The sequence below is a fragment of the Drosophila kikkawai genome, chromosome 2L (assembly GCF_030179895.1).
Source record: "Drosophila kikkawai strain 14028-0561.14 chromosome 2L, DkikHiC1v2, whole genome shotgun sequence".
Classification (NCBI taxonomy): Eukaryota; Metazoa; Arthropoda; class Insecta; order Diptera; family Drosophilidae; genus Drosophila; species Drosophila kikkawai.
Window position 1 is genome coordinate 13,870,485 of NC_091728.1, and position 25,680 is coordinate 13,896,164.

A 25,680-nucleotide genomic window follows, 5' to 3' on the forward strand; every position below is an offset into this window, starting at 1 on the left:
GTCGGCACTAATAAAAGTTTTTCAGTCCTTCCTGCCTTCAATCAAAAAAACACCAAATTCTTTTCCCAGGACCTCCTCTCGTACATATATTTGTGTACAGGATTTTATATTGAACTCATTTGCGCTCGATTGCGTTTTAGTGATAACGTCAGCTTGTCAATTTTTTCCTCTTGTTGCTCAGCGCGAAAATTGACAGCCATGAATTACGTTGAGGAAAAGTTTTGCTTTCAAAAAGGGGCAGCAAGAGAGAGAGAGAGAGAGAAAAAGAAAAAAAGAAAATGCTGCTGGTATATGTCGGGGCCATCAGAGTCATCAATAAGCATTTGTAATGCTATCTGTGCGATTTGGGAGCCGTCATTTTCCCAGGCAGAAGAGCTGTCTTTGTGTGATTCTTCCCCGCCCGCCCAAATAATTGACACTTGTGTATCAAACCATCCCCCTTTTTTTTTTGCTTTGTCACTTGGCTTGGGTTTCTCTGAGAGTTTGGAGTCGAATTTGAGTTTATTTTGTGTCACTTTCGGCATTCCTCTATAATGATGATGATTCCTTTATCGTTTCGTGTGACATAACTCGCACTTTCATCACTTTCTTCCTCTATTTCCTTTTGTGCGCGAGCCCGATAAGATTCCCCGTGTCTAATGCGACGTGAAATGTAACTAATTAAGTGCTAAACAAGCCCCCAGGTAGTCAGGCAGCATCTCCTACAAGATTGCGTGCCAAAGGAAGCCATCAGCCTCTGCTCTGACTTCAAGGCCCCAAAAAAGCTGAAGCCGAAGCGAGGTTGTCTGCACAATAGACCTAAAAATTTGATGGCACTCTGAGAGATTGATTGCGATAGTGCCCCTAATTAAACAGAAGCTGGTCAGCCTTTAATCGTGTAATGTTATTAAGGTAATTGGAAAACATCAAGGCTTAAAATTGAAGAGTTTTCCCATATGCCGTAAGCCTATTTAATCTTTATTTTATGCGGTTGAGAGCTTTAATTGGGGCAATGTTTGGAAAATCATGTTTAATTGAAGCTGCCAAACGAAATTAGGAATTCCAGGCATTGACATAATCATAAATATGAAAATTTATGCAAAGAGAAAAATCTGTTCAAACATTTTCTACTAGCTAAGGAAATGAATGCATAATTCACGTTTGAAATTCCATGAAATTAGGAAGATGTGAAGGAATATACATATATGTATATGCAAATCGTGTTAACCCCGTCAGACACTTGAGCTAGCGGGTACTTAGCATTGAGGAGCGCTTTCAGGCGCTCAATTTGTCAAGCCAACGACTGTCATATTTAGAGGCCTCCCCTGCTTTTGGCCAACTGAAAGTGGCTGTTGTCATCTTTTGACTGATTGCCGCCTCAGGCGCGAGTGCGTGTGTGTGTTATTTATTATTAGCCATTCAATTTGCATTCAAAATGCTAATTTTAATTGATATACGCAGGTTTTTCCCAGACAAACTAAGTGCTCTGGAAGTGAATACACTTGGTTTCAATTAAATTAAAATTAATTAAATACAATTTCCCATCTATGCTTCACCTATAAGTTGTATTTACGATTTTTCAGACCTCTTAAAGTGTGAAAAATAAAATCCAATATAAAATTAAAATAAAATAAAGTTGAGGAGGTTTACCGTACTCTACATGACTTCACCAATGTATTTTATTGTATCAACGAAAAACGTGATTTTTTTTTGGTAGAGGGAAGACACCGAGGGTCTGACAATCACAGTCCGTTGACACTATTCTCTGTTTCTTTTATTTCATTGCATTTTTTTTATATACTGCCACACGTTTCACGTTCTGCAAGGTGATTGTGTTTATTTCTTTCTTTGTTTGTTTATATTTTTTTTCGTGACTTTTGTACACATGCTGGGCAAATATTTAATTAAATATTTGTATGACAAATGCGTTTTTAAAATTAATTTAAATCTTATATTGCTTTCTGGGTATTTACCTTCGCTTTTCGATGCCCAATGTTAACGATTTGATAAATAAAATGATGATAAGCTGGGCGAGACGGTTTTGTTAGGGTTTTTTTTATTTATTTCAAGATTACCATGATAATTAATTGGGTAACTCCAGCCTTCGAATGACTCATGGTTGCTTGGTTTTTATATTGAGCAAATCGGGCAAGTATATATAACCTCCAAGGTACTTGCTATTCTGTGTGTAATTCAGAGAGAGGCCAAGTTTCGGTATTCACCGTTTATTAATGGAGGTGTCTGCGCTGAGTAATCTTTTAAAAATGTTTTATATACTCAAGAGCTAAGCTAACAGTAGTATATAGTATAGAGATAAGCGATAAACTAGCTCTTATCTGTTTAACGGATGTTTGTTGACCTTGAAGGGTTTTATTTAAAGGTTTAAGTAGCGAAGAATTATTCTCATAAAATTGTATATCTATAAACACTGTATTTCTTATTCAGTTTAAGGTATAATTGTCTTTTTATAGGTTTTAGTCGAATATTTTTTGTTCATAAAACCAAGCTAAGCAACGGAAAAATATTCCATACTTTAATGTTGACTTTTTCCTGGAAGAAACCATTTCAAGTTGATTTAGAAAGATAAACAAAAAGATTACATTTCAAGTGCTAATAAATTCCCTGATAAGAAGTTGACTCTTATGGAGATTACAAAATAACGCTTCCTGATCATAATTCGCATGAATATCAAGTGATTTTAAAGACTTTAATCCATAAAATTTCCGCTAACTCAGAAATTGCCACATTATCAAGCCACCGTATCGTCTATGTCTGCTTCTGAGGCTATGTCAAAACACACATTTGATTTGTTCCACTTTGAAGATATCTTATCTAACAAATTGGCAAACCACCGTCAGTGGCCTTTGAGATAAAGAGGTGTGCGATATGATTGGTTGTATGAGACCTCCTTAGATTAAACATTGTTCCGAGAATAATTGACGTCGATTTCTTTGTTGACTGAGGTTCGGTTCACTGAATTGGCTATAACTGGGGTATTACCCGATAAAAGGTAGGAATAGGTTTTTTTTCCTATAGATGTATAAATGTATATAGAAGTCTGCCTTATCCTGCTTTTTTCCTTATTCTTCCCTTTGTAAAGTCACTTATTTCAATGTTATAAAAATACTTCATAATCATCCAATTAAAGGAAAAAGGCAGTAACATAATTCCCCTTTTTGTGCCAACATTAAGGGCTTGTCGCTGACATTTTCTACTCGGTCACTAAGAACTTATCAGATGTCGTACTACAAGTGGATACTTGTGCACCCTTTTAACTTTGGGAAATTCACTCTTCGACTGCCGTGAACCAACTCAGAGGAGCTTATTAATTTTGTAGACTCTGTGCCCTGCTGAAAATTCAATTAATTTCAAATGCAATTTGAAGTGCACTTGTGCAAAGCGTTTCACTTAGTAGGCACTTCCGCTGTGGCAGACTGGCAGCGTCCGGACTCTTCCGTTTCAGTTGGGTTTTTCCTTTTTTTATTTCGTGGGTTTCCCATTTCCCATTCGAAAAAGTTTATTAATTATGCAAATTTTAATTAGCTTTCTCGGTTTCACTGACCGATCTCATTGGACAATCCAATTTCGCTTTCCCTTCGCCACTCCTGGTTATGCAAACATGTCTGCTTGGCCCAGGACAGGCATTATCTATGGCTCCCTAGATATTGACAGTAGCCGGCACTACATTCAATTAGCCAAGTGAACGCATCCCCGGGGAACAACACGATTTATTTGTGCCTTTAATTAAAATTACGAACGCTGGGAGAATGTGTCGCATGGGCTCGTCAGACTAAAAGTGGATTTGTTGGTCCTTGGGCCACTCATTTGATGTTTGTTAAATAGTACCTACATTTGTTTGGTCAATTTCGACTAGACATGTTTACTTTTACTTGTCGGCTAATATAAAGCGGTGTCAGGGGTATAGTAAAGCTGAAGTAAAAGACTGTGAGTTGGAAATGAGATGTAAATAACCCTTAAACCACAATTAAAATAGCTTAAACAAGAGAACATTTTAATAGCTTGAATAGTTAAATGTAACTTTTATACAAAATCAACACAAAAAGGCTTAATAAAAAATGTTGTATTAATCTTATTAGCTAAAATGTTTAGTAACTAGTATTTTCTGGCATCTCTTACCACAAAATATTTAAATTTTAGTGTCTCAAATCGCTTTCCATTTTATTGCCAACTATTTGAGCTGCCAAAAAAATAAAAGGAGAACAGACAGTAGGCAAGGTAAACTGTTTGGATTGCGACCTCGCTTGAAGATATTGTATCTACACTGGCTCAGCAGCACCACAATATATGGTACGACTGTGCCTGGCCAAAATCTAGGCTTCGCTTTGCCTTTTTATTATGGGTTCAGGCCATGCCAGCCAGGATCTCGTCAGGACCCGCCACAGATATAGAGGCACAGATACAGGCATAGCTTTTGGGTGGAAAGACCCAAAAAAGTAGGCAAAAAACACAATTGGGAGCAACTCGCCTGCAGTTGTTACTGTTTGCCATTTGCTTTGCTTAGCTCTGCTGCACCGATGTTGTTGGAGCTCTGTTGCTCTTTCAAACATGCCGCAGGCTGCACTTTCGATACCCTTACAAAAAGAACATATACTTTTGGACTAAGAATGCACAGGTTTATAATTGCTATTTAATATCTCTGATAGTTTTATGTATAGTAGATGCTAGGTTACATTTACTATTGTGGTTTTTCTGACTTGGTAATTCAGATTCTTTAGGGTTCCTTCAGCATTGCTAGGGTATCTCTGCTCCAGGCTCTCCTGGCTTCCATTTTGCTTACCGTTGGTCTTCCTTTTGCCAAAACTAATAAATTTTGCATTGTGCGCGGCGTTTGCTTGAACGCCATACATTTACCTGCGCTGGGGATATTGCCTTGTGGCTGCTGCTGAGCACAGTTGTCCTCCACAACCCAACCTCAACCCCCAAAGAACCCAAAACCCCAGTCCCATTCCATCCTCTTCCCAGCTGGCTGACCCGGCGTATGCGCGTTATTTTATGCGGAATATTTCATGTTTTATTGGCAGGTTGTGCTGCAGTGCAAGCTCCCTGGCTTGGCAGGGGGTTAAACTTGGTAAAGGAAAAATGTTAGGTACAGATTTAAATTTCAATGAAAATATGCATAAAACACTCTTGAAATATTTAAGGCCATCCTGTTATGTTTTTCAACACATCCCGCCAACTTTCAAGCCTCATCTCGTATCATCCATGGTTATGACAGCTGCTGATGTTAGTGTTATTCTTGCTGTTTTGCTGCCACAAACTTTTGTTGTTTTTACAGCGCAACTAACAAAAGTTTTTCCTTGTCATAAAAAACAAAAAAAAAAAAAACTATGGCTGAACGATTTCAGAGGAGGAGCAAGCCCACCCCTTTGTTACATAAATTCCTGGTGTAATCATGTGCAAATCCTTTAAGTTTTTCCAGTGCAACTTCCTTTTGGGGGGAAGACGGTGATATTTTGTGGGAATAAATTACTTACGCCCAAGGTTTTCTTTTGGGTAAGTTGTGAGGATGGAGTCTTATTTGTACATATGTATGTGTATTTGAGAGGTAACAAATTACCAAAGAAGAAGTTTCCTGGATACTTAACAGATTCCATGTACAGAAAATAAGTATATACTCTATGTAACAGCTTATAAAACCTCCTTAAATCTCAGCTGTTTTACTGCTCTGTGACAACTTGAAATATTCATGTAATTTGATGTTAAATATTTGCACAAAATCCGCACAGAAACATAGTTAGCAATGTGAATAAACTGGCATTCGGGGCCCCAACGAAACTGACAGGACATTCCGCAATACATATGTCCTGTCAGTTTCTGGGCGTGTCCTTCAATTTGTCTTTTGTGAATGTGTGGACACATGATTCCATTGTTGCCACTCTTGGCTTTCATTTCATTCTGCTGCTAGGCCGTGTAATTATTATTATTTTTAGTTTAATTACCAAACATAAATAATAACTTTTGCACATCCGTTCTACTTGGCTTGGCTCGTAAATTTAACCATGATTTTTTCCCGGGAGGCCTGTCGCCGTAATTGATATAATAAAGCAAGTTTTGCCCGGCACAGATTTTGCAGATTTTAAAGCTGGGAAAAAAAATGAGTAAATTAATTTGCAACTATTATGTCATCAGGCTTTTATAATTCATTATAATTAATAGCTTTAGTTACTTAAAAACCCGATTTTTAATTCAGATTTAATGAATCGATCTTTATAATTTCTCTCTTTGTTAAGTTAAATATGTTTTATGATAATTTGTAAGCCAAATAAATCTAATATAGCAGTTTTAAATAATTATTTGACACGCATTGTGCCTTTATAAACGTCTCTATTACATTTAGAGTTAATCAAATAATAACCAAGCTTTATTAAGACCTTTAACTACAATTAATTACATCCTAAAATGCGAAAATATTACATTTTAACCTAATTTCTTTTAAAATATATAAAATTTTCTGTACAAAACTTTACTATTCCTAAAGATTCCAGCAAATTTCTTTTCTACAATGTATTTAATGTCCCTCCTCCGCCATTCTTTGGCCTTTGGAGTGGAAATAGCTTGGCGCACATGTCGCCTGATTAACATTTAATGTCATCGTTCCACACAGTTGGCCTTATTACGCGCAACCAACGAGACAATTTCGAACCCATTGGGGTGGTTACCCCCACTCAATTAAGGCTCATTGATCGCACCCCTCTGGAATTATGTTTATTTATTGATAATTATCCAATTTTATACTGGATAAACACATTCGTGTAGTGAGTTTCGCTGAATGTTTTCTTTCAATTTGAATAGTATGTTAATTTTAACGTTTATTCGTATGAATACACTCGTAATATTCATGTTTTGAAACTAATTGAATGGAATTGCAGATGTTTGCTGTGGACCTTAACTTGGCTTTTGTCCTAACAAACTTTTGCCATTTCAATTTTACACAAGCATTAATTTTTAAACTTTTCTAAATTCCTTAATGTTAGCAACCTGCTGCAAAAGCTTTCTCTGGCTCATGTTTCCGTTGTAGCACATACACACCCCGACTTTTTTGAGTCTGACAAATTTCATTTTTGTGTTTCATCGCACACACACACACCCCGGGACCACACACACCCACACTCATGGGAGACAACGCCCATGGAGAATAAACTTTCAATGAGCACTTCCTGAGCAGAGGCACAGGAAGAGACCGAAACACTTCCTTAGCCAAGGGAGTCAAACTCTCAACTTCCTCAGCCTGCTGGATTTTTGCTAAAGGATGCCTAGTTTGTCTTAAATTATATACTTGTTTTTGAATCTTTGACTATGCATTTAATAAATATACAATTTTTAAAAGATATTCTTTAAATTGTAATATGTATGCAGTATTATAATCATTTAGCTCATTTTTAAATTAGAAACAGGCTAGATAGTTACTAGAAATATTAAAAAGAAAAGCATATTAAATTCTAGGATAACTTTACGTCTATTCAAACTCCAAGTATTCAATAATTTTGACCCTGAAAGGCAGTCCCTGCTGTTTATTCTGTATGTTTTCAAAGTGCCCTTTCCCTTTTCAAGAAAATATGTTCTTAACTTGATCTTTTCGCTGCTTTTTATTTAGCGCAAGCCTAATTAAATTGCAAAACGTTGCCATAAACATACACCCACACACCCTCAGAAGGGGAGCCCTCTTTTGAGGCAGTTTTTCCTTTTGCTAAAATTCCACACTATGCCTACGTTTTTCTCACAAAACTTTGCTGTCCACATTTTTGTTTTTCCTTGGGCTTACAACACTTCCCTGTAAGGCGACTTGTTTTTGGATGGAACATGGGTTTTAAATATTTCATGAGCCTCCCCATGTGACTGCCTTGTGTATTTGAAGGAACTGCCAGTGTGGATATTTGAAGGCTGCTGTTGCAGTTGTTTGGCAGTTGGCATTTTGGCAGTTGTCCTTTGGGGGGGCCCTGCAAAGAGTTATGTGCGAGCTGCATTCATGGAGGGCTCTGCTGGGCTAGTGGAGTGCCTTTACTCACAAAAGTTTTTGGAAATGCTGACAGTTATTTGGGGTATTTGAAGAAAGAAACTAAATATATGTTTTTAGGGGAATGTTTTATGATAGTTTTTACAGGGTGAAGAAGGGGAATTGTTAGATTTGAGAAGGATATAAATAACATAAATATTTTTTATGTTTATTTATGGACTTTTATAGAGTAGTTTCTTGGTTTTATATTTCCCAATTAAACTAAATTAATATTTATAAATTATAGTAAAAGTTTCTTCAAACTCTTTTCCCTGTTTGAGGATAATAAGCTTTATCTTTATATTGGCCATGTACAGCTCCTTTTCTTACATTCTTCTTTTTCCTAAATGCACCCACAATTCCTTTGAGTCCAATCTCCTCATCTTCCTTTATTCACACTTTAAGAAAATCTTATTATTCAACGTTATTGCTCTTGACCCAACGTCGCCACATGGCCACACACATCCTTGGCTTATCCATAGTCTCCAGTCCTGCCTCGCCCAGTCTCCCGCCTCTCGTCTTTTGAGTTCAACCAAATAAATGACTTTGTTTGCTGAGTTTGGAGAACACCCTAACCCAGGGCATCCCATATTACACCACATACTACACACACACCCCACCCTTTTCCCCTCTTTCACTTGAAAAGTCAAGTGGCAAGCGGCAACTGAGCTGAGCTTGGGATGAGCCCTTCTATGGGTTCAATGGTGGCGCAAGGAGTCTGTCGAGCGGTTTTATAAGAAAACACTCGTCGTTGTGCTCCGTGAATGAATGAAATCGCTGCACAATTTAAAAACTTCCGCATCGCCTAGCAACAAAAAAAAAAACGCACAGGCAGTGAACAAAAATAATGCGCCCCCATCTGTCGTCAGTTGGTTGACATTTTCCTTTATTCTTTTTTTTTATTTCTCTCGCTTTTCCTTCATTTTTCCTTCTACTGCATTTTGCCGGGATTTTCGTGTTGGCACATTCTCGGTCTATATTGCTTTTCAGGGCAACTTACTGCAGCCAAAGCATTTGTATTCATCTGGTGATTTATTTTAAATCCAATTTTCTGATATTTTCAGATATTGTATTCCTGATTCTACTGATTTTAAGTAGATTAAAGTTTGATATAAGATCGAGAAAAGTTATAGTTAGTTTTATGTAATTTATATCTTACCGAAAGTTTATAAAGTTACTTTTTCCAAGCCGAAATTTGTCCTCCTTTGTTTCCATTTAAGCCAACATTGCCTTCTAGCCATTTTGTAGAGTGCACACACCTGGCTAAGGGTTAACTGGCTGGGGGGCAGGATGGCTTAGTCGGAGAGTGCGTCCTTGGGGCATCGTTTATGCAGCAGACGAGGACAGAGGCGAGGCAGAGAATGGCACTCCTTGGCTCTACTCTTCGTGTGCCGCCTTCCTTTGTTTTCCTCTGCAGCGCATTAATTTTTGAATAGTGTAAATGCAGCTAAAAATTGCAGGCACTTTGAAGGTAACTTCAGTAGTACTCCTGCATTGCGTAGACGACTGACTTCCTGAGGCCCAACAATGAAGAATGGAGGAGCAGCCAATCCAGAAAGCTGTGTGTGTGGGGGTAGTCCTTAAATTGCATGTGGAAATGTGTCAATGAGTTGTAGGAAAAAAAGGAGTCTTAAAATAAATATTTTCAAGACTAAGACAAACATGAAAAACATAATTTGTAAATATTTTAGCTAAAGAAACATTGCTTACTATTTGTTGTCTAAGAACAGGATGTATATTATAGAATCTGGAGCATCCTTAGATTTGATATATATTTTTTAATACAACTTATTAACTCCGTCAAAAGATTTGTTACTTGTTATAAAAATAAAATATATTTTCCTACATTTATTTAAATCTTTACTTTTTAATTAATTCTTATTCTACCATTTAATACTTAATTAACACCTTATTAATTCTCATTATTCTTATCTCTTTCAGCAATTAGCAGAATAAACCAGGTAAGTGTTTATTTACTTTATTTCAACTGAAATCACCCTAAAGATTTTACCGTCTCGCATTTTCTTTCAACCGTTTAATTGGCTGAAATGTTCCCTTACCCAAATGAGTTTCTTAATGGGACGACGACGTCTGGGGAAAAACTTCAAAGATTCTCTTTAGGAAATGAAATGACTCATTTAGTTTCTGAGGAACAGACACTGTTCCCCGCATTCCAAGCAGTCGAGTTACGTGCCAAAATAAAATTAAAACCGAAAGGGAAATCATTTGACGCCGTCATGTCTCCTTTTCTCAATGCAAATTAGACATATTTACATTATCTGTCCATAAATGTAAAGCCATTACTTATAACCTATACCAATTTAAGTCAGCCTGTCCTCGTTAATCATCTTCATCATTGGTGTGTGTTGTCGCACTTTATAAATATTTTGTTTTTGTTGAGCTTCAGTTTGTCGTTTTCATTAACCTTAATTAGCGTGTGCCGTTGACATTCGTCACAATCCGCATAAATGCAATTGGCCAAGTTAGTTATCCCCATGCATCCATCGCAGTCATCATTATCTTTATTATCATCAATATCATCATCGTCGAATGAGAGTGACATTTTGTGGCACACGTTTTTCTCGGCTTGTGTTGTTGTCTCTGTTTTATATTTTCCTGTCATTCTGCTGCTACGAGCCAGAGAGTCTGATATTGACCATGGCTTGGAAGTCGTTACCAGCCACCATCAGGCTTACTCCCTCGCCTGTGGCCACCATGTGCCATGCTGCAAAACCCCAACCCCAAACCCCATTCCCATTCCCATCCTCATCCCCATTCCGACGTGTTGGTTATTGCAACTGGCTGACTGCCATTGCTGTTGGTGTCAGCTGCAAATGAGTTTCTGGGCCGTAAACGTAAAGTGGACGAGTTGGAAATGGAATACATGGTTGTAAACTAGCAGCAACTTTCAAATGCTCTGGTTTTTGGTTTTCTAACTGTGATGTAATGATGAATTGTGGGGGTATTTAGGGAGTTTTTACTGTGACTTTTATAATTTTAGGGGGGATTACCATATTATAAATGTTTCTTAATCTCTTCTCAATTTAATTGCTCTAAATAGTACTTAATATAAGCTTTAATTGTGCCTTAATGTTGAATTTAAGCAAATATATTTAAGAAACAAAACTGCTTAAAATAACCAGAAAGCTTTCCACTTAAAAGTGAAAAGCACTTTAATTTGGTTAACATCTTATTTTCTTTTTTTTTATATTTTTCCCCACTTTCCTAATTAGTGAAAAGGGAAATACATTTCGGTTGTCATTAGTTGCAACTCTTCTAGTTGCACTGGAACACACACACACAAATTTCCCCAACGATCCACATTAATTACGCCTTGTGGCTTTGGTCGCACCCCGAATGCCTCCGACTGCTGGCTGTCCAAGTGGATCTTGCCTTATAAGCGATGTCTGGCGATGTCTGCTCTTGCTCCATTTACTTGCCAATGACAGTGAGTACGGAAAGTATGTCGACCTATCGCTTACTTCACTGCCCACACGACGACGACGAGCTTGGCTAAACTAGTTTTGTGCAAAAATGGCATTCGCCAGTAGTAGCACTCGCATTCGCAATGCATGACTTTGAAAGCAATAGGTGTTAATCGAAATCTGCCAAGTCTCTGAGTTCTCTTAGTTTTCTAAGTTTATTTAGACTGAAAATTATTTGAAAAACTTTCGCGTAGCTCATTTGTCAAATGCAAAAAAAGAAAATACTGATTTGCGCTTATTTGTTGTCGTCTGTTTGTCACGTATTGAGTTTGTTTTGTTTTTTATTTCAGCTTGGGTCTTCCTGGGGAACTCAGTTCTTGTTTTCTCATCATCACCTGGCAGCTTGAGGCCTGCCTGTCAATAAAGTTCTTGACACCTTTTACTTCATTTGCTCAGATTTCTCTCGACATGACTTTCGGTTTGCCTACCTCCTCGGCAGGTATTCTTTTTCCCCAAAAAACACACAGACCATGTAAATTCGTTTACTCTTTTATTTCCCCCCTGACAAGTGGGAGAAAGGTATACACTCAAGATATATGATAAATATATATGGGTTTGCATGGACTTTTCGGTTAAGATTTTGCAAGTATTTATTGGCAAAGAGTTCTTGGTACGACCCACATATGAGATTTATTACCAGTACTTGGGATGCCGAGTATTTCTCCATAAAAACAGATATTGTTATTTGGAAATTTTGTTTAAAATAAAATTAAAATCTCAAGTGCTTGCCTGTAATTCAATTAAGCTTAAAAACAAAAGCCTTTTATTCCATTGATGTACTCAAACAGGCTTAAATATTGATAACAGCATAACCATTGCAAAGGCAATAGGAAAACAAAGGCAACAGAATGATTTAATATATATATAATAGTCACATAACAAACCTATTGTTTGGTTTTACTGATAAAACCAAAACACTGTAGCTACGACTTAATGAAAATCATTTGCCTTCAATTTGCTGCAACTAATTGCAAATGTGTCTAGGCAAACAAAGGCCCCAGTAACGACCTTTGCAAATACGCACATATAGACGTGATTACATATATATATATTTATTTTTTGTTTGCTTCTTCAGTAAAATTTAATTGCCCGGCACCCCGGACCACTGGCTACTGGCTACTAGCCGACCGACCGACCACCTTCCTGACCTCCGTTTCGGGTTTTTGTGTTGCGCACGCTTAATTGCTTCTGACTTTTGTGCCGGCTTCCTTGTCTTGGCCTGGCTTGTTGAACTCTCAAGGTAACACAGGCAGTGGCAGTAGCTCTCGTGTTTAATTTCCACGAAATAAAGAGAAAAAAAGAGGCAAATAAAATGTCTAAGATTGCGATTATCTTTTTAATAACATCTCGGGGTAACAGCCGACATTCCCACCGAGGAGGCGGCAAAGTGGAAATAAAAAGGAATTACCAAAACCACGAATTTAATTACGCTCGCACCCAGATAACGCCCCAAATGAAGCGATAAAATCCCAGGGCTCAGCGCCCCCGGATAAATCACAGAGAGGTCTCTGTGTATTTCCCCTATTTCCCATTTCCCATTTGTAAAATGTCTTCTTCATTGTTTTGACTTGGCTGTCCAAAAAAGAATAGATTCAATTTCTGCCCATTGGCTTTGCATAGTTTTTTCCGCATGCCGGCGGATCAAGAAGCATATCTGACCCACCACAGAGGGGCACGCTCTAGATATTTTCATGGTCCCTGCGTTGATGGGCAAGTTATTTGTTTCATCAGACAAGGCACAGGCAACCACTAAAAATAAACTGCAAATATCTAAATGAAATCAAATTCATTTTACTTTGCATATAAATATAATGTATATAGTAAGCTCAACCGAAGCTGAAACCACAAAAAACAACGAATGTCAACAAGAATGTGAGCAGCAGCATACTGCATACATATATGAGAATCATTTTAAGTAAATTAAAATGTCTCTTCTACGGTCAGCAAATAACTACATCTCTTTCACACTGTAATTTATTATGCTTCTAAAAATATAAAATGAAAATAATATATTCAAGAAAAGTAGAGGTAATTTAAATTTAATTGCAACATATATTCCCTTTATTTGTATAATTTTATAGTAAGGAATACAGAATTTGCTATATACCTGGCTTTAATTTTGTTAAGAACTAACCTACTTAAAAAATTAAAACTGCCATATTTAGTCTGTGTTACCTTAGAATTTGCATTTTAAATGATTTCATTTGCATTACATATTTAATGGAATTTTGTTTTGTAAAGTTTGATTCTCTGCAATTTACATTTTAAGAACTATCCTGTATTATAAGTAGTCGTAAATTAATTAGTTTCAAAGAGAATGGGCATCTCTGATGTAATATCTGAAAAGTTTTCCCTCATGGCTCGCAGGTTACTTACATCTTAGTGATTACTGTGGAATTTACTCAAGATTAAAAGGGTAATGGAAAAGGAATTATTGCATATCGATTTTCAAACCTTTTCCTACTCCACAAGTCCGCCTTCTGTTGTCTGGACAATAGGGATTGTCTCCTTGTCCTCCTGTTGTTTCCGTTGTTGCACCGGATAATTGTGAATGTCGAGTGGTGGTAGGGTTTCCTGGAGTGGTTCCTTGCTCTGTGGAGCCGGCTTCTGTTGCTCGGAAACATACTCATTGGACTGCTCGGATAACCCTTCAGAGTCCTCGTCATCAGACTCATTATCGCTTTCGTTGCTAACCAGAGCATAGTTCGGCCTCTTGAGGAGAAAGCGTGTGTTGGGATGCAGCTTTGTCTCGAGCTCGAGGCGATCGATTAGCCAGCCCTTTTGCTCATTGTTGGAGGCCCAGAAGTAGACAGTGCCCTTGTCCTTGGGGCCATGCACGAAGACCTGCAACTGGGCCTGGTCCGCATCGCAGCGATTCTTCTCGTTGGACAGATTAAAGCCAGTCTCCCTTATGGGCATGCCCAGGAGGTCCACGGCTCCGCTATGCTGACGAACCTGCTGGATGGCCATCTGGTAGTACTCCGTGCGACGGACTAGGTTCTCATGTCGCCAGCGCATATAGGCCAGGCCCGAAATGGAGGCCAGGGCGCCGAGTATGCAAATGCTTCCAAACGTTCGCCGGGAGGGTAAACCAATCGACAGCTTTATGGTGGGCATGGTGTGGCCTTTCGATGGACAAGTAATCACTTACGAATTTTGTTTTTGGGCTATGAATTTCGAATGTTAATGCTCATACCAAACAACACAAACACAATGACAATGATCTCGAAACTGTGATTTTTCGATTCCCAGATATTCCCACAGTTTCCAGCAGCAACCATCAACGAACCTTGAAATCTTTTTCCTGCTGGCCAGGATCGGCAGGCGTTGCCTCCAGATAATTGCGCCGAAGCTTCCAGCCAGTTCAATTTCGAAGTTGCCGCCCAAAAGGCGTGGACCACAAAACGCTTGCCCCAGTGGAATCCAGAAGAAAGAACACAGAAACTCGTTTGGTTTAGCGGCCTAGCTGTACATAGTAGTTGGATTTTTTATTTTTGTTTTGTGGGCCAAACAAGCAGCGGCGCCATTAATGACAGCCCCAAAGAGTGACCCGTCCAGTGGATAGACCACGAAACCTGCGAATCTGTATGGGATTTTGCTTTATAGGAGGAGGAAGCGAGTGCATTATCAATAGTTATGCTCCCAAAAAAGAAAACAGTTGAAACATAATTGAGGGCCCTCGGTTGGCTGTCGTTCTAACAGAAGAAGGAGTTAAGTGAAGAGGGAGTCTTTTTTTTTAAAAAGCTGAAAAGTGAAGTGAGTAGAGGTACGAGTTTAAGTTTATAAAAGTGTTTAAAATGTAGCTTAGATTGTGTTAAAAAAAGACTATCTCTAACTCTTAGCTTTCTCTCTTACCATTATTATTAAAAAATTAAAGAATCAATAATTATAATATCGCTGGTTTCTTCTTTATAATCAAATTGTAATAGTTTTTCCTAGAAAATAAACTCTACCAAAAGACCATAAAAGTCTAAATAATTACATAGAGCAGACTCTTCACTTGCCATTCTCCGAGTGACTATCTCATCCTATTATAGAAAAAATAAATCCTATCAAATAATTAGAGAATCAATAATTATAATATCGCTGATTTTTTCGCCATAATTAATTTGTAATGCCATAAAAATCTATATAATTACATAGAGAACTCTGAAGTCTGTGTGCTCTTAGTAACTCTCTCATCTCATTATAGCACTTGGGCTATTTTTACTTGCCTGGACCCCAATGAGGAGAAGAGCTGAAGCTGGCCTGTGTCCAGAGCCCAATGAGTGTCCATTTAGGGAGCACATAGTTATTTAAAAATAGTTTCCCAAGAACGCCGGGCATGAGGAATGCGCACATCTCCCCGGTAATCGATAGCCTTGCAACGCCTGTCACGGACGGGAACGGAATATTGCATCTGATATATCCGATACACTGCAGGCCAAGAGTCGGCTAGCAGCTGGGTCTAATCTATCAATGCATCTCCATCATGGTCGGGTTGGAATATCTTCAGCGATGCGCTGATGTTACATTTTTGGCCTAAGTAGCCTCTTGCGTGTCAGCCTTTTATCGCTGGAGAGGGGATCGTGAGTGACAATTTCTGTGTTCGTTTTTTTTAGCCTCATTAAGGCCTCATCCCCATCCTCTCTAAACACTGTCACTTGAAGACCATTTTGGTGAGCGAGCTTATCTTTACGGCCACGCTGGCATCCCAGGCGTCTTCATCTTCTAAGTGCGCCATGTGTTTAACATGATTTTGATGTACTCAGCGTGGCGGCCAGAGCAAGGTCTTCAATAAATCAAATTGCTGAGACGGGGCACATAAAGCTTTAAACTGTTTTTAGCCGCTGAAGTATTTCTATGGAAGTGATTCTGTGTGAGTTTAATAGTGGTTCTGCAGGTGTTACCAGGTGTTCGTTTGGCTAAGCCCGCATTCTATAAATATACAACTCAAAACTGCCTATTAACGCTTTAACGGGAATTGAGATATAAATTTTGGTTAAGTGTGAGCCGTGACTCTACACAATTGGAGAGTCTTGTGAGTCATTTGAATGCTAGGCCCTATTTTTGGGAGAGTTACGAATTTTCTGAATACTTGCCAAGTTTCGATTGGAATTTTAAAAGTGACTAATATGGTCTTTTGGTTTTTTAATGATTTTTTAATACCCCTTTATTACATTTAACTTTATTACTTCCCTTCGATGTAAAGCTCACATGACGCATAATCCCAGAAGAAACAATTTATGAACTTTTTAATGAAAATAAACGTCTTTGTTTCTTCTCCCTTTTTTATTAATAAACAAGCATCAAGGCTTTTTAATTAGTTTTATGCTGAAAACGAGTAAATGAAGCGCACCATAAATTAAGCAAGACGGAGGAGGGTCGAACCCAGAGTCGTAATCATAAAACTGGTTACTGGGAAATGCAATTGGGGACATCAGGGCGGCAAATGTGCAATTGCCGGCCTATCAACTGGCTTTGTGTTGTCTCTCTCCAAGCATTACTCATCGCTGATTATTTTATTTGATTTATTCAAATGATTTAGTCATGGCGTCATTGCCATAGAACCCATCTCTAATAGATTCTCTTTATAAAACTTATTGACCAGCGGCGCTTCCTCAACCTTCATTAACCCAAAGACCTTCAAGGCTGGCCAACTAAATTAACCATTTGCCTAAAACATTAAAAGACCATAAATTATACTAAAAATCATAAGCAAAACAGGCCAACGTATTCAGCCACACGTAAAAGAAATACAGCCCAATAATAACTAATAATTATTAATTATAAATTTGCTTAAAATATACATTTTCTCTCTGTGCCTTCGCCCAGTCAAGCGTTCAGTCTCACTTAGCTATTATTTTCAATAAAAGGCAAAATAAATATGGCAAATTGAAGTGGCCAGCATTAACAGCCGCCGGCCACAAAAAACAAATCGAGGTACAAAAGAAAAAAAAAATATCTAGAAAAATTGTGGAAAACGCAGTTGCGCATGCGCAGCACGCAATGCCAAAAGAGAAGCCGCTGTTGCCAAAGGCAAACCTCGGTTGCCACGTCGAACTCGAGACGAAGCTGAAGCCGAAGTTGAAGCCAAAGCCAAGGTTGCTGTTTTTGTAATTGCTTGTCTCCGCTTGGCTTCAAGTACAACCAACAACACCGACATGCGTCTGAGTAATGTTAGCGCCATAAATAGAGAAGACAGACTGAGAGATGGAGACTGGGACTGGGACTGGAACTGAGACGTAGACGGATCGGAGGAGTAGCCTCCGCCGCCTGGAACGAACCTCTGTTTAATTGCAAGTTGTAAAAATCTTTTAGGGTGGAGCTAATCACCAAGACAGCAAAAACAACAGCAGAGGAGTACAAGAAACACAAATTTACAGGGAAGTCAAATGAAGGCCAAAGTCAAAGCTGTGGGAAATATTTTTTTTGCAGAGCTCAAAAGGAACCCTCAAGGGATCAAGTGAACATGGTTATACTTTACCCATGAATTCTATGATTTTATGAGTTATGAAAGTAGAGTTTCAAGACTATATCTGCTTTAAACTATATTGATTTTAATATTTCAAATAATTTAATATTTATGAAATTATTATTTAAGTTATATTCGAACTTTAATTATGAATGACCTGTTTATAGTATTCCCATAATTGATTTTTAAATGAATGAATAAAATTCTAATTGAACGAGCCATGAATGCCGCAAAAGTGGCTGCCATGTGGTCTTTCCATGCCATGTGGACTCGAACCCGAACTCTTCCGCTCTGCTCCCAGCATAGGGGATCTTATCGCATAGGCTGGCAGCTGCTGATGCTATGTATTTCTGCTTCTGCTTTGGCTACTTGTGCTTCTGCTTCGTCGGCGGCTGCTTGGAGCTCGGTTTCCATTTGGGAAATGGGCAAACAATGGGCACTGATAAAGGCCGGCAAAAGAGTAACTCTGCTGAGGCAGAGCCACTCGTCTGTGAAATGAAAGTAGCCGGGACAAAACATCACAACCACAACCACCACCACCAGCAGACTGTCAGTCGACAATGCCTAGTTACAAGCTGCACTGCATCCATGCCAACTTATGCGTCTGCGTCTGCGTCTTGGTTTGGGTCTGGGTCTGGGGATTTCTTTTCTTTTATCATCGGCTGTCAGACAGGCGGCGCGACAAGCGAATCGAAACTGCCTTCAAGAGTTTTCTACTTGGAAAAATGTAACTATTACGTTTCCTGCTGCAAAAGCGGCTGACTTTTGTTGTTTTGAATTTATGGCAATAAGTTAATTGTTTATACTATGTTTATGTAATTGCAAACGAAAGACAAGGTTGCCTTTGCACTTGAAGAATATAAGGTATTTCCGGTGGCGGGGTCTTTGTGAAACTATAAGTAAAGCAGTAAAAAAAACTAAAGATGTATTTATTACTATTAAAAGAGTGTTACAAATAGATTAGTTATATATTTGAGAACCTTTGTTTTACTTTACTTCTTTTCAAAGACCCTTTTCTATGGGTTTTACTTAAGTAAAATTCCAATTTAACCTTAATTCCATAACTCTAAATATATTAAAATTTACAAAACTTTTAAGTTTACTTGCTTACACACTTTCTGTTCCTCTGAAACTATACTTAACCGCAGTGTGCTTGCCAGACTGAGGCCGTGGAAGTCTTGGCATTAAGACTCCTTAAGCTCTGCGAGATGCTGCCGCGGATTAGATGACAGATTAGTTAAATGCGCATGAAATGAGGAGCCGTCTGGAGCTGTAGTTCTCGCCTTCTGCAAAATGCTTCCTACTTTGGCCCCGCATGACCATGTGGAGGCCAGCAGGCGTGGCCATAATGTCTTTATTCCATAATCAGGAGGCGCGCGAAAATTGCCTCTATTAATAGGCGTTGTAATTGTCAGGTGCATGCAGGTGATTATCTAATGGCTCTGCCCCCAGGGCCTGGTTAGCACCGAAAAAAAAAGATGCCGAATTGAGATGCATCATCAACGCCGGAACTCTCCTGGGGGCTGGCATGTTAGCAGTTATTAAATTCAAAATGACAGCTCAGCATTAATGAGCCCATGAATTAACGCACTTAAGGGTCGTTAAAGTTCGGCATGTAAATTTGGGCCTCATTTTTGAAAAAGCCTCAAAATGGCTTGACTGATATGTGTGCTAAGCAGTTAAAGGTTACCATTTAGTGACCTCTGCTTGTCCTTGAACTAGTTGGTAAATGACTTCTGCCACATAAATTTATAATAATGAGACTCGGGGTGCCATTATTGGTCAACCCCAGGGGTCATTATCACCCAATCACATCCACGGAAGGCATTCTGTAACCAACTTCCTGGTTCGGTTTGGTTTATTTCTCAACCGCAAGAAATTCGAGAAACCTCTGGAATTTGCTAGAAAGAAATTGCAATAATTTTCTTCATGGAAGTGAGAATCGAATTGTATTTTTATCTCGTATTACTCTTTGTGAGATTTTTCACAGTCCATAAAGAGTATGCAACTCAGGCATGGTTTGCTTTTGAAGCTATTTTGAGATCAAAAGAGGGATTCTTTTGTGTAAATAAGACTGGGAATATTTTAAAAATTAAAGCAGATATTCTCTCTCTAAAAAATAAAAGTATATTCTTTAGTTCTAGCTACCTAATGTTCCTATACTTCTTCTATCTCTTTAGTTCCTCTCATCGAATCAACACCTTTTGCCATATATTTTCTCCTAACAATAGAAATCCTATAAATATATTTGTCTATCTCTTAATGCGATTTCTTTACATTTCATTACCTTCGAATGATCATAAAGCAAGCTTTGGACCAAATTCCAGGCAAATATTTGTATACAAACTACTGCTAAAAGGTTGTGAGAGTTGTGGAGGCAGCCCACCCGTTGATTCCACTTCATTGAATTGGCCTATTCCTGCCTCCTATTATTTGCCTTCCTGTCTAGCTTGTGTTTTGCGCGCTGAAATCCTTGCTGATAGGATTAATACCCCACCGCACACACACACGACAATATATGGTACATTGGAAATGCAAACCAAAAACCAAATCCGCAACAAAATGAAATGAAAGAATGCCGAAACACATAAAAATGTTTTACTCGCTACCGCCCACTTTTCCTGCACACTTTTACCCCACCCACTTGTACCTCCCACAAAGAGGGGCCAAGGAGCAAACAGGACAAACAATGGGCACACCAAAATGTTATACAAATATGGTACAAGCGACTTGAATACTTGAACACCAGGGTCTTGTTTCGTTTTGTTTGTGGATTTGGTTTTATGGCAATGCCGAATGCGCTGCGGTGGCTGTGTTATATGAAAAGAATCACAGCAGTTTCAGTTTCAGTAAAAATGCGCTACAAAAATAGTAGAGTTCAATGGCCACTTGAACATCTAATACAGTTCAAAACGTTTTTAGTTTATTTGGGAAATCAAAGCGATGTTTGGGAATTGCACTAAATAGAGTCTCATATCCTGAGAACTATTTTAACAAAAGGGTTTGTAAATAGTGTTATTGGGATATGAAAATATATACAATTGGGTTTAAATGTAATTTACGTAGAATATATTTAGAACATAAAAAGAGATTTCATGGCAAACGCAAAACAAACTAAAAAACCTGATGCACTTTTCTTCTAAAACAAAAGTTGTGTTTGATCTCCCATAAATTCAAGTCTCGGATTTATGTATATTAAATCAAACAAACTAGATTTCAAGTTGGCAAACAACGCTCAACAATGATCTAAAAGTTTAGCTTCTCCGTTGTTTTCATTATAATCAACATGTTAGAGAGAAAACTGCTTGATAAAAGTGGCTCTTCGCAACCATAGGGTTTTCATTTATTCCGAGCAACTTGAAGTGGGCGGAACACCAAGCTCTTTAAGTGAAAGCCCGCCTCCTAAACCACCTACCACAAAGAGATATTAAATTTAGATATTTAAGAAGCAGATTCTCTGGCTCCCCCGCATCCATATTTTCCACTCGTAATTTCATTGCAGTTCAGCGAGTGGGAGGGGAAGGGGAAGGTGAGTGAGCATACGGAAAACCCGAAGACGGCGAGGATGTTGAACGCGCTTTTTACACGTGCTGCTGCCATTTGCCATTTGGCTTGCCGTTCGCATAAATAAATAAAACTGCGCGGAGTGCGTCTGTGTGTTTAGTTACAGAAAGAAAAACTATAGTATTTTTTAGGAAATATTATAAAATTGAAATATTATTAACAAAAACTTGGCGTAGTTTATTCTTAAAACTGCAAACTTGAGGTGAAAACCAAATCAAACCAAAGTTTTTGGTTCCATGGAATTTTCTCTATGGGTTTTTGTTTACCAATTAAATCAAAATTTCTTATATTGACTTCTTAAAAATTTAAATTAATATTTTTATAAAATGTAGACTACTTTCTTTTAGTGTATCAGTCTTTTTGTAATGCTCCTGTTCTTATTTCTGCTGCCTACTTAAAGGCGCTTTCCTGCGTCAGCCTCGGGCTTTCACGCTTTCCACGTTTTTCACATCTTCCGGCTCATCCTGTGGCCCGTACCCCTTCCCCTTTGCCATCGTGACACTGCTGCGGAAACGCACTTACTTTTTACATCTCATATTATATTCATGCCGCGTGTGCAGGACGGAACGAAAATTGTTTTTACTCCTTTACGCCAGAAGGTAATGCGTCGAGTCCATCAAAGGCAACCTCTGTTATTGTACGTACGTTCCCCCCCCCCCATCTCCAAGAAGCACCTGCTAATTAGCTCTCACTGAGTGCTAATCATGTAAGTCAACAATTGAACGCGAACAAAGGCAGGTACGTACGTACGTAGAGGTACCCCCTTGGAGACGCGGTGAAACCCACCTTTTTCGATAGCGTCGTCACTTGTGCAGTACACCGTGCCCGCTCGGACCAATCAATTAGTCGTGGGGAAAATCACATAATGCATGTAAACGATAATGAAAATGACATTAGTCCGGGCCACACGCAAAACGTCGAACGGCGAAACAGGGCAACAAAAACAACAACATCGGTCAGAAGCTCAGATGCAAATACATTCCGCATTCCCAAGAGGAGGGAAGAAAAAAATGGAATTTACTTTCTATGGCTAGCCGAAGTTGGGTGTACTCTTTTCTCGGAAAATTAAAGGACCATTCTAGATCGAATAAAACTTAGATATAACTTAAGAAGCATTAACATTAGGGTATACATAATAAACTGAATTCTAGATTCTATAGACACACGCCCTTTCTGAATCTAAGTATAGTAATGCTAGGAGATCATACTCTACTTAAATTTTTACTATCTTAACTTGAAGCGGTCCCAATCGTTATGCATTTTATTATTAAAAGAAGTCCTTGGTTTAATTCTCACAACAAACCCTTACACCAAACTCAAATGCCCTTTTTGCTAGGGTATAAAAATGAGCGAACAAGTCAACGAGCGAACGTAATTAATGAAATTAAGCTGACAAACTGCGAGTGTGCTTTGTGCCTGTGTGCCTGTGCCACCCAGTATGCGTGCGAATGTATCTATGTGGATTGGTTGGCTTTGCGTGGGGCTGCCAACGCATATTGCGTTAAGTTTTTCAGCTCAATTTTTCCGCCACAACTACAATTTGCTCCCCCCACGACCTCTCTCCACCTCCCATACAAATGATAATCGATCCGAGCGGCACCTGCTCTGGAGGGGCGTGTCGGGGAGGGCTCTGCCGCCAACTGTCGCTCATTATGCGCATTAATGTCACGCATTTGCATTCGGCATTTGCTTTGGTCTGCCCTCTCCGATGACCCTTCCACCCAACGAAGCCCCCAAACAAAAAGCTTTTGAAAATGGCCAGCTACAATTTAATTGATGGCAGCTGGAGGGAGGGAGGGAGGTTGATCTAGGCCCCCGGACAATGAGGGCATATTAGTTGGGGGCTGGCTGAATATAATGGCATTTAATTGGGCGCTTGTCTCGTCGGAGGCTGTCAAGAGACTGTTGGCATTTGACCCAGAAGCTAAGAGTGGTTTGAGGCAAAATTAGAACTTTGTTGGTAAACTGAATTTCAAATCACAAAGGGTGTCTCTGAGATTTGAGTTGTGCCAGGAATTTCTGGATTCTTTAAGGTATTTAATATGTATAATTAAAGGCAGTTAGAGGTTAGTAAAATTATTAGAGGACATGTAGAATGTACTGTTTTTATATAGAAAATTAAGTTAGATATACGGCAGAGCTATGGAAATCACTAGGGTTCTTAAAAGATCCTAAAAAGGTGTTCAAAATGAGGCTAAAAATGTAATATCCTAAAAATTCATAAAAATGGAATTCAAAATTTACCCTGCATCTCTTAGACACCTTTTAAAATTTTTTAAACATTTCTGGAGTACCTTAGATATGTGCCTCTAATTTTCTAATTGGATTTTCTGATTTTCTAATTAGATTTCTAATGTTGTGAATAGTTTTTCTTACTTTCTAAAAAGTTTTTCTAATTTTCTGAATAGTTTTTCTAATTTAAAAAATTTTTTTAAGCCATTCAAATGCCGCTCAAAACTGTGCTACCACTTTTCAAATTTATGCCAAATCATACTCAATATCTGTGTCACACCCGACAATTCCCATTATCTTAAAAGCAATATTTATTATTAATGACATCATAACGGACAGACTTTTTCCAACTATTGCTTTGCCTTTCAATAAACCATGAATTTTCTTTTGGAAAGCTTTTAATAAACCAAACTCGACTGTATTTCAGAGTTCTATCTACACTTTATTATCATTTATTTTGCTCTCCATTTCTTTTTTGTGGGTGTTGTGCGAATTTATTGGTTTTTTGCTTCATAACTTTAGTTTTTATATTTTGGTCGCGTGATACATGCGCCCCGCTAAATAGGCAAAAGAAAAAAAGAATGAAAAGAATGAGTACAAACATACAAACAGAACGTGGCTCTGTCTGGGTCGAAATCGGCGGGGTCTATGCCTATAATAGCTATAGCTACTATATATGGGTGCACACACCCTCGTCTTGGGCTTCGGCTTGTGGCGTGTTTGTTTGCCTTTCGCTTTCGCTGCGTCTTTCCTTTGCCGCTCTCTTTTGGCCAAAAGTGTCATTAGTGCCAATGCACTCCTCGGCGTTGACGTTGTCGCCGGCTCTTGGCTGTTGGCAGTTGGCACTTGGGTGGCTCCGAATTGTGTTATGCGTCTATGAGGTCAAAACCAATCGATTTTTTTTCTCGTCTGTTTTTTTTTCCCAAGTTTTTTTTATGCTTTTCATTTCATTTTCCTGTTTTCCCATTTTCTTTTTCACATTTTTCCCATTTCCTCTTTCTATATTGGCCCAGCACTCTCACGTGCTGCTGCCGATAATGGCTTGCATGTGTGAAAGGCACTCGCAGTGGCCCGAAAATGGTGTTATTTTCGGGCTTACGCTGCGTATGAGCAATGCTTCTTGCTGAAGTCGCAACTTCTGTCACACAAGGTGCACTCTTTTTATTTATTTATTTATTTTTGGTGTTTTTTTTTAAGCTCAAAGCACTTTGCTAGTGACAAGTTTTGTGTCTTCTGGCTTGAGAAATGCTTTTAATGGCTTAAGGAAAATTGAGTAAGCTTAAAAGTTAAATAATGTTTGGTTATAAATTGGAGATTTTTCATTTAGTTTCAGCTAAAATGTTGAAGAAGTCTTGGAGCATAATAAACCATAATAATATACAGAAAATTATAATATATAAATAAGAATAACTTAAATCCCCTCTTGTCTTCCTAAAATCATCGCATTAATTAGCAATTAAAATTTGTTGATAGATTTCAATTAATTTTTATTCATTTTATATACTTAATCCGAAAATCTACGCCCCCTTTTCGGGCTCCAATAAAGTCTCTGTTAAGCTTACTACTCGAAACAAATCTATATAGCCTTACAAAAGATGAAAACTAAGCTTGATTAGATATTTCCGTGACCGTTGTCATTATATCTATGTGGTCACAATAATTGCCTATGGTATGAGCTTATTTTTTGTTTGTTTTCTACAAAGCCTTGACAAATAATTATCGTTGTAAATATAACAATAAAACGTGATACAGAATGATATATTGATGAATTAGTAGAGCCATGTGCAACTAATAGACCGATAATTTACCCGGAGAAACAAAACTACAAACAACTTAAAATCGATATCCTCTATTTCTAGGTTTTACTTCTAGCCCTGTCATTTATATTTAAGGACCGCAACTAGTTTATTGCTCAGTTGCAATGCAATTACCATTTCTAACTTCGTTTCGTG

General features: G+C 38.3%; 2 protein-coding genes and 1 long non-coding RNA gene across 7 annotated transcripts in view; 1 reads left to right on the forward strand and 2 right to left on the reverse strand.

Moving 5' to 3' along the window:
- Nucleotides 1-25,680, forward strand: part of LOC108074467 (beta-1,4-glucuronyltransferase 1) — a 46,333-nt gene that overhangs the window by 11,375 nt on the left and 9,278 nt on the right. For all 4 annotated transcript variants that reach the window (XM_017166546.3, XM_070286888.1, XM_070286885.1 and 1 more), the window contains one exon: nt 9,935-9,954. The gene's annotated coding sequence lies outside the window, so the exon portion shown is untranslated. The remainder of the gene's footprint in view (nt 1-9,934; nt 9,955-25,680) is intronic.
- Nucleotides 8,852-10,165, reverse strand: LOC138928819 (uncharacterized). Of its 2 annotated transcripts, none has more exons than XR_011445221.1 (3): nt 10,054-10,165; nt 9,153-9,572; nt 8,852-9,074 (listed from the first exon to the last, which is right to left on the reverse strand). It is a non-coding gene; the product is annotated as an uncharacterized lncRNA (long non-coding RNA). The 2 variants fall into 2 exon arrangements; XR_011445219.1 differs by having other exon boundaries at nt 8,852-9,077.
- Nucleotides 13,639-14,696, reverse strand: LOC108074511 (cytochrome c oxidase assembly factor 1 homolog). The gene is made up of 2 exons (XM_017166592.3): nt 13,933-14,696; nt 13,639-13,867 (listed from the first exon to the last, which is right to left on the reverse strand). Exon 1 carries the CDS (start codon nt 14,593-14,595, stop codon nt 13,939-13,941), a length of 657 nt encoding a protein of 218 aa, XP_017022081.1. The 5' UTR covers nt 14,596-14,696; the 3' UTR covers nt 13,639-13,867; nt 13,933-13,938.

What these genes read in the sequence shown, in the direction of transcription:
- LOC108074511 (XM_017166592.3), bottom strand. Translation starts at nt 14,595, where the DNA reads ATGCCCACCATAAAGCTGTCGATTGGTTTACCCTCCCGGCGAACGTTT.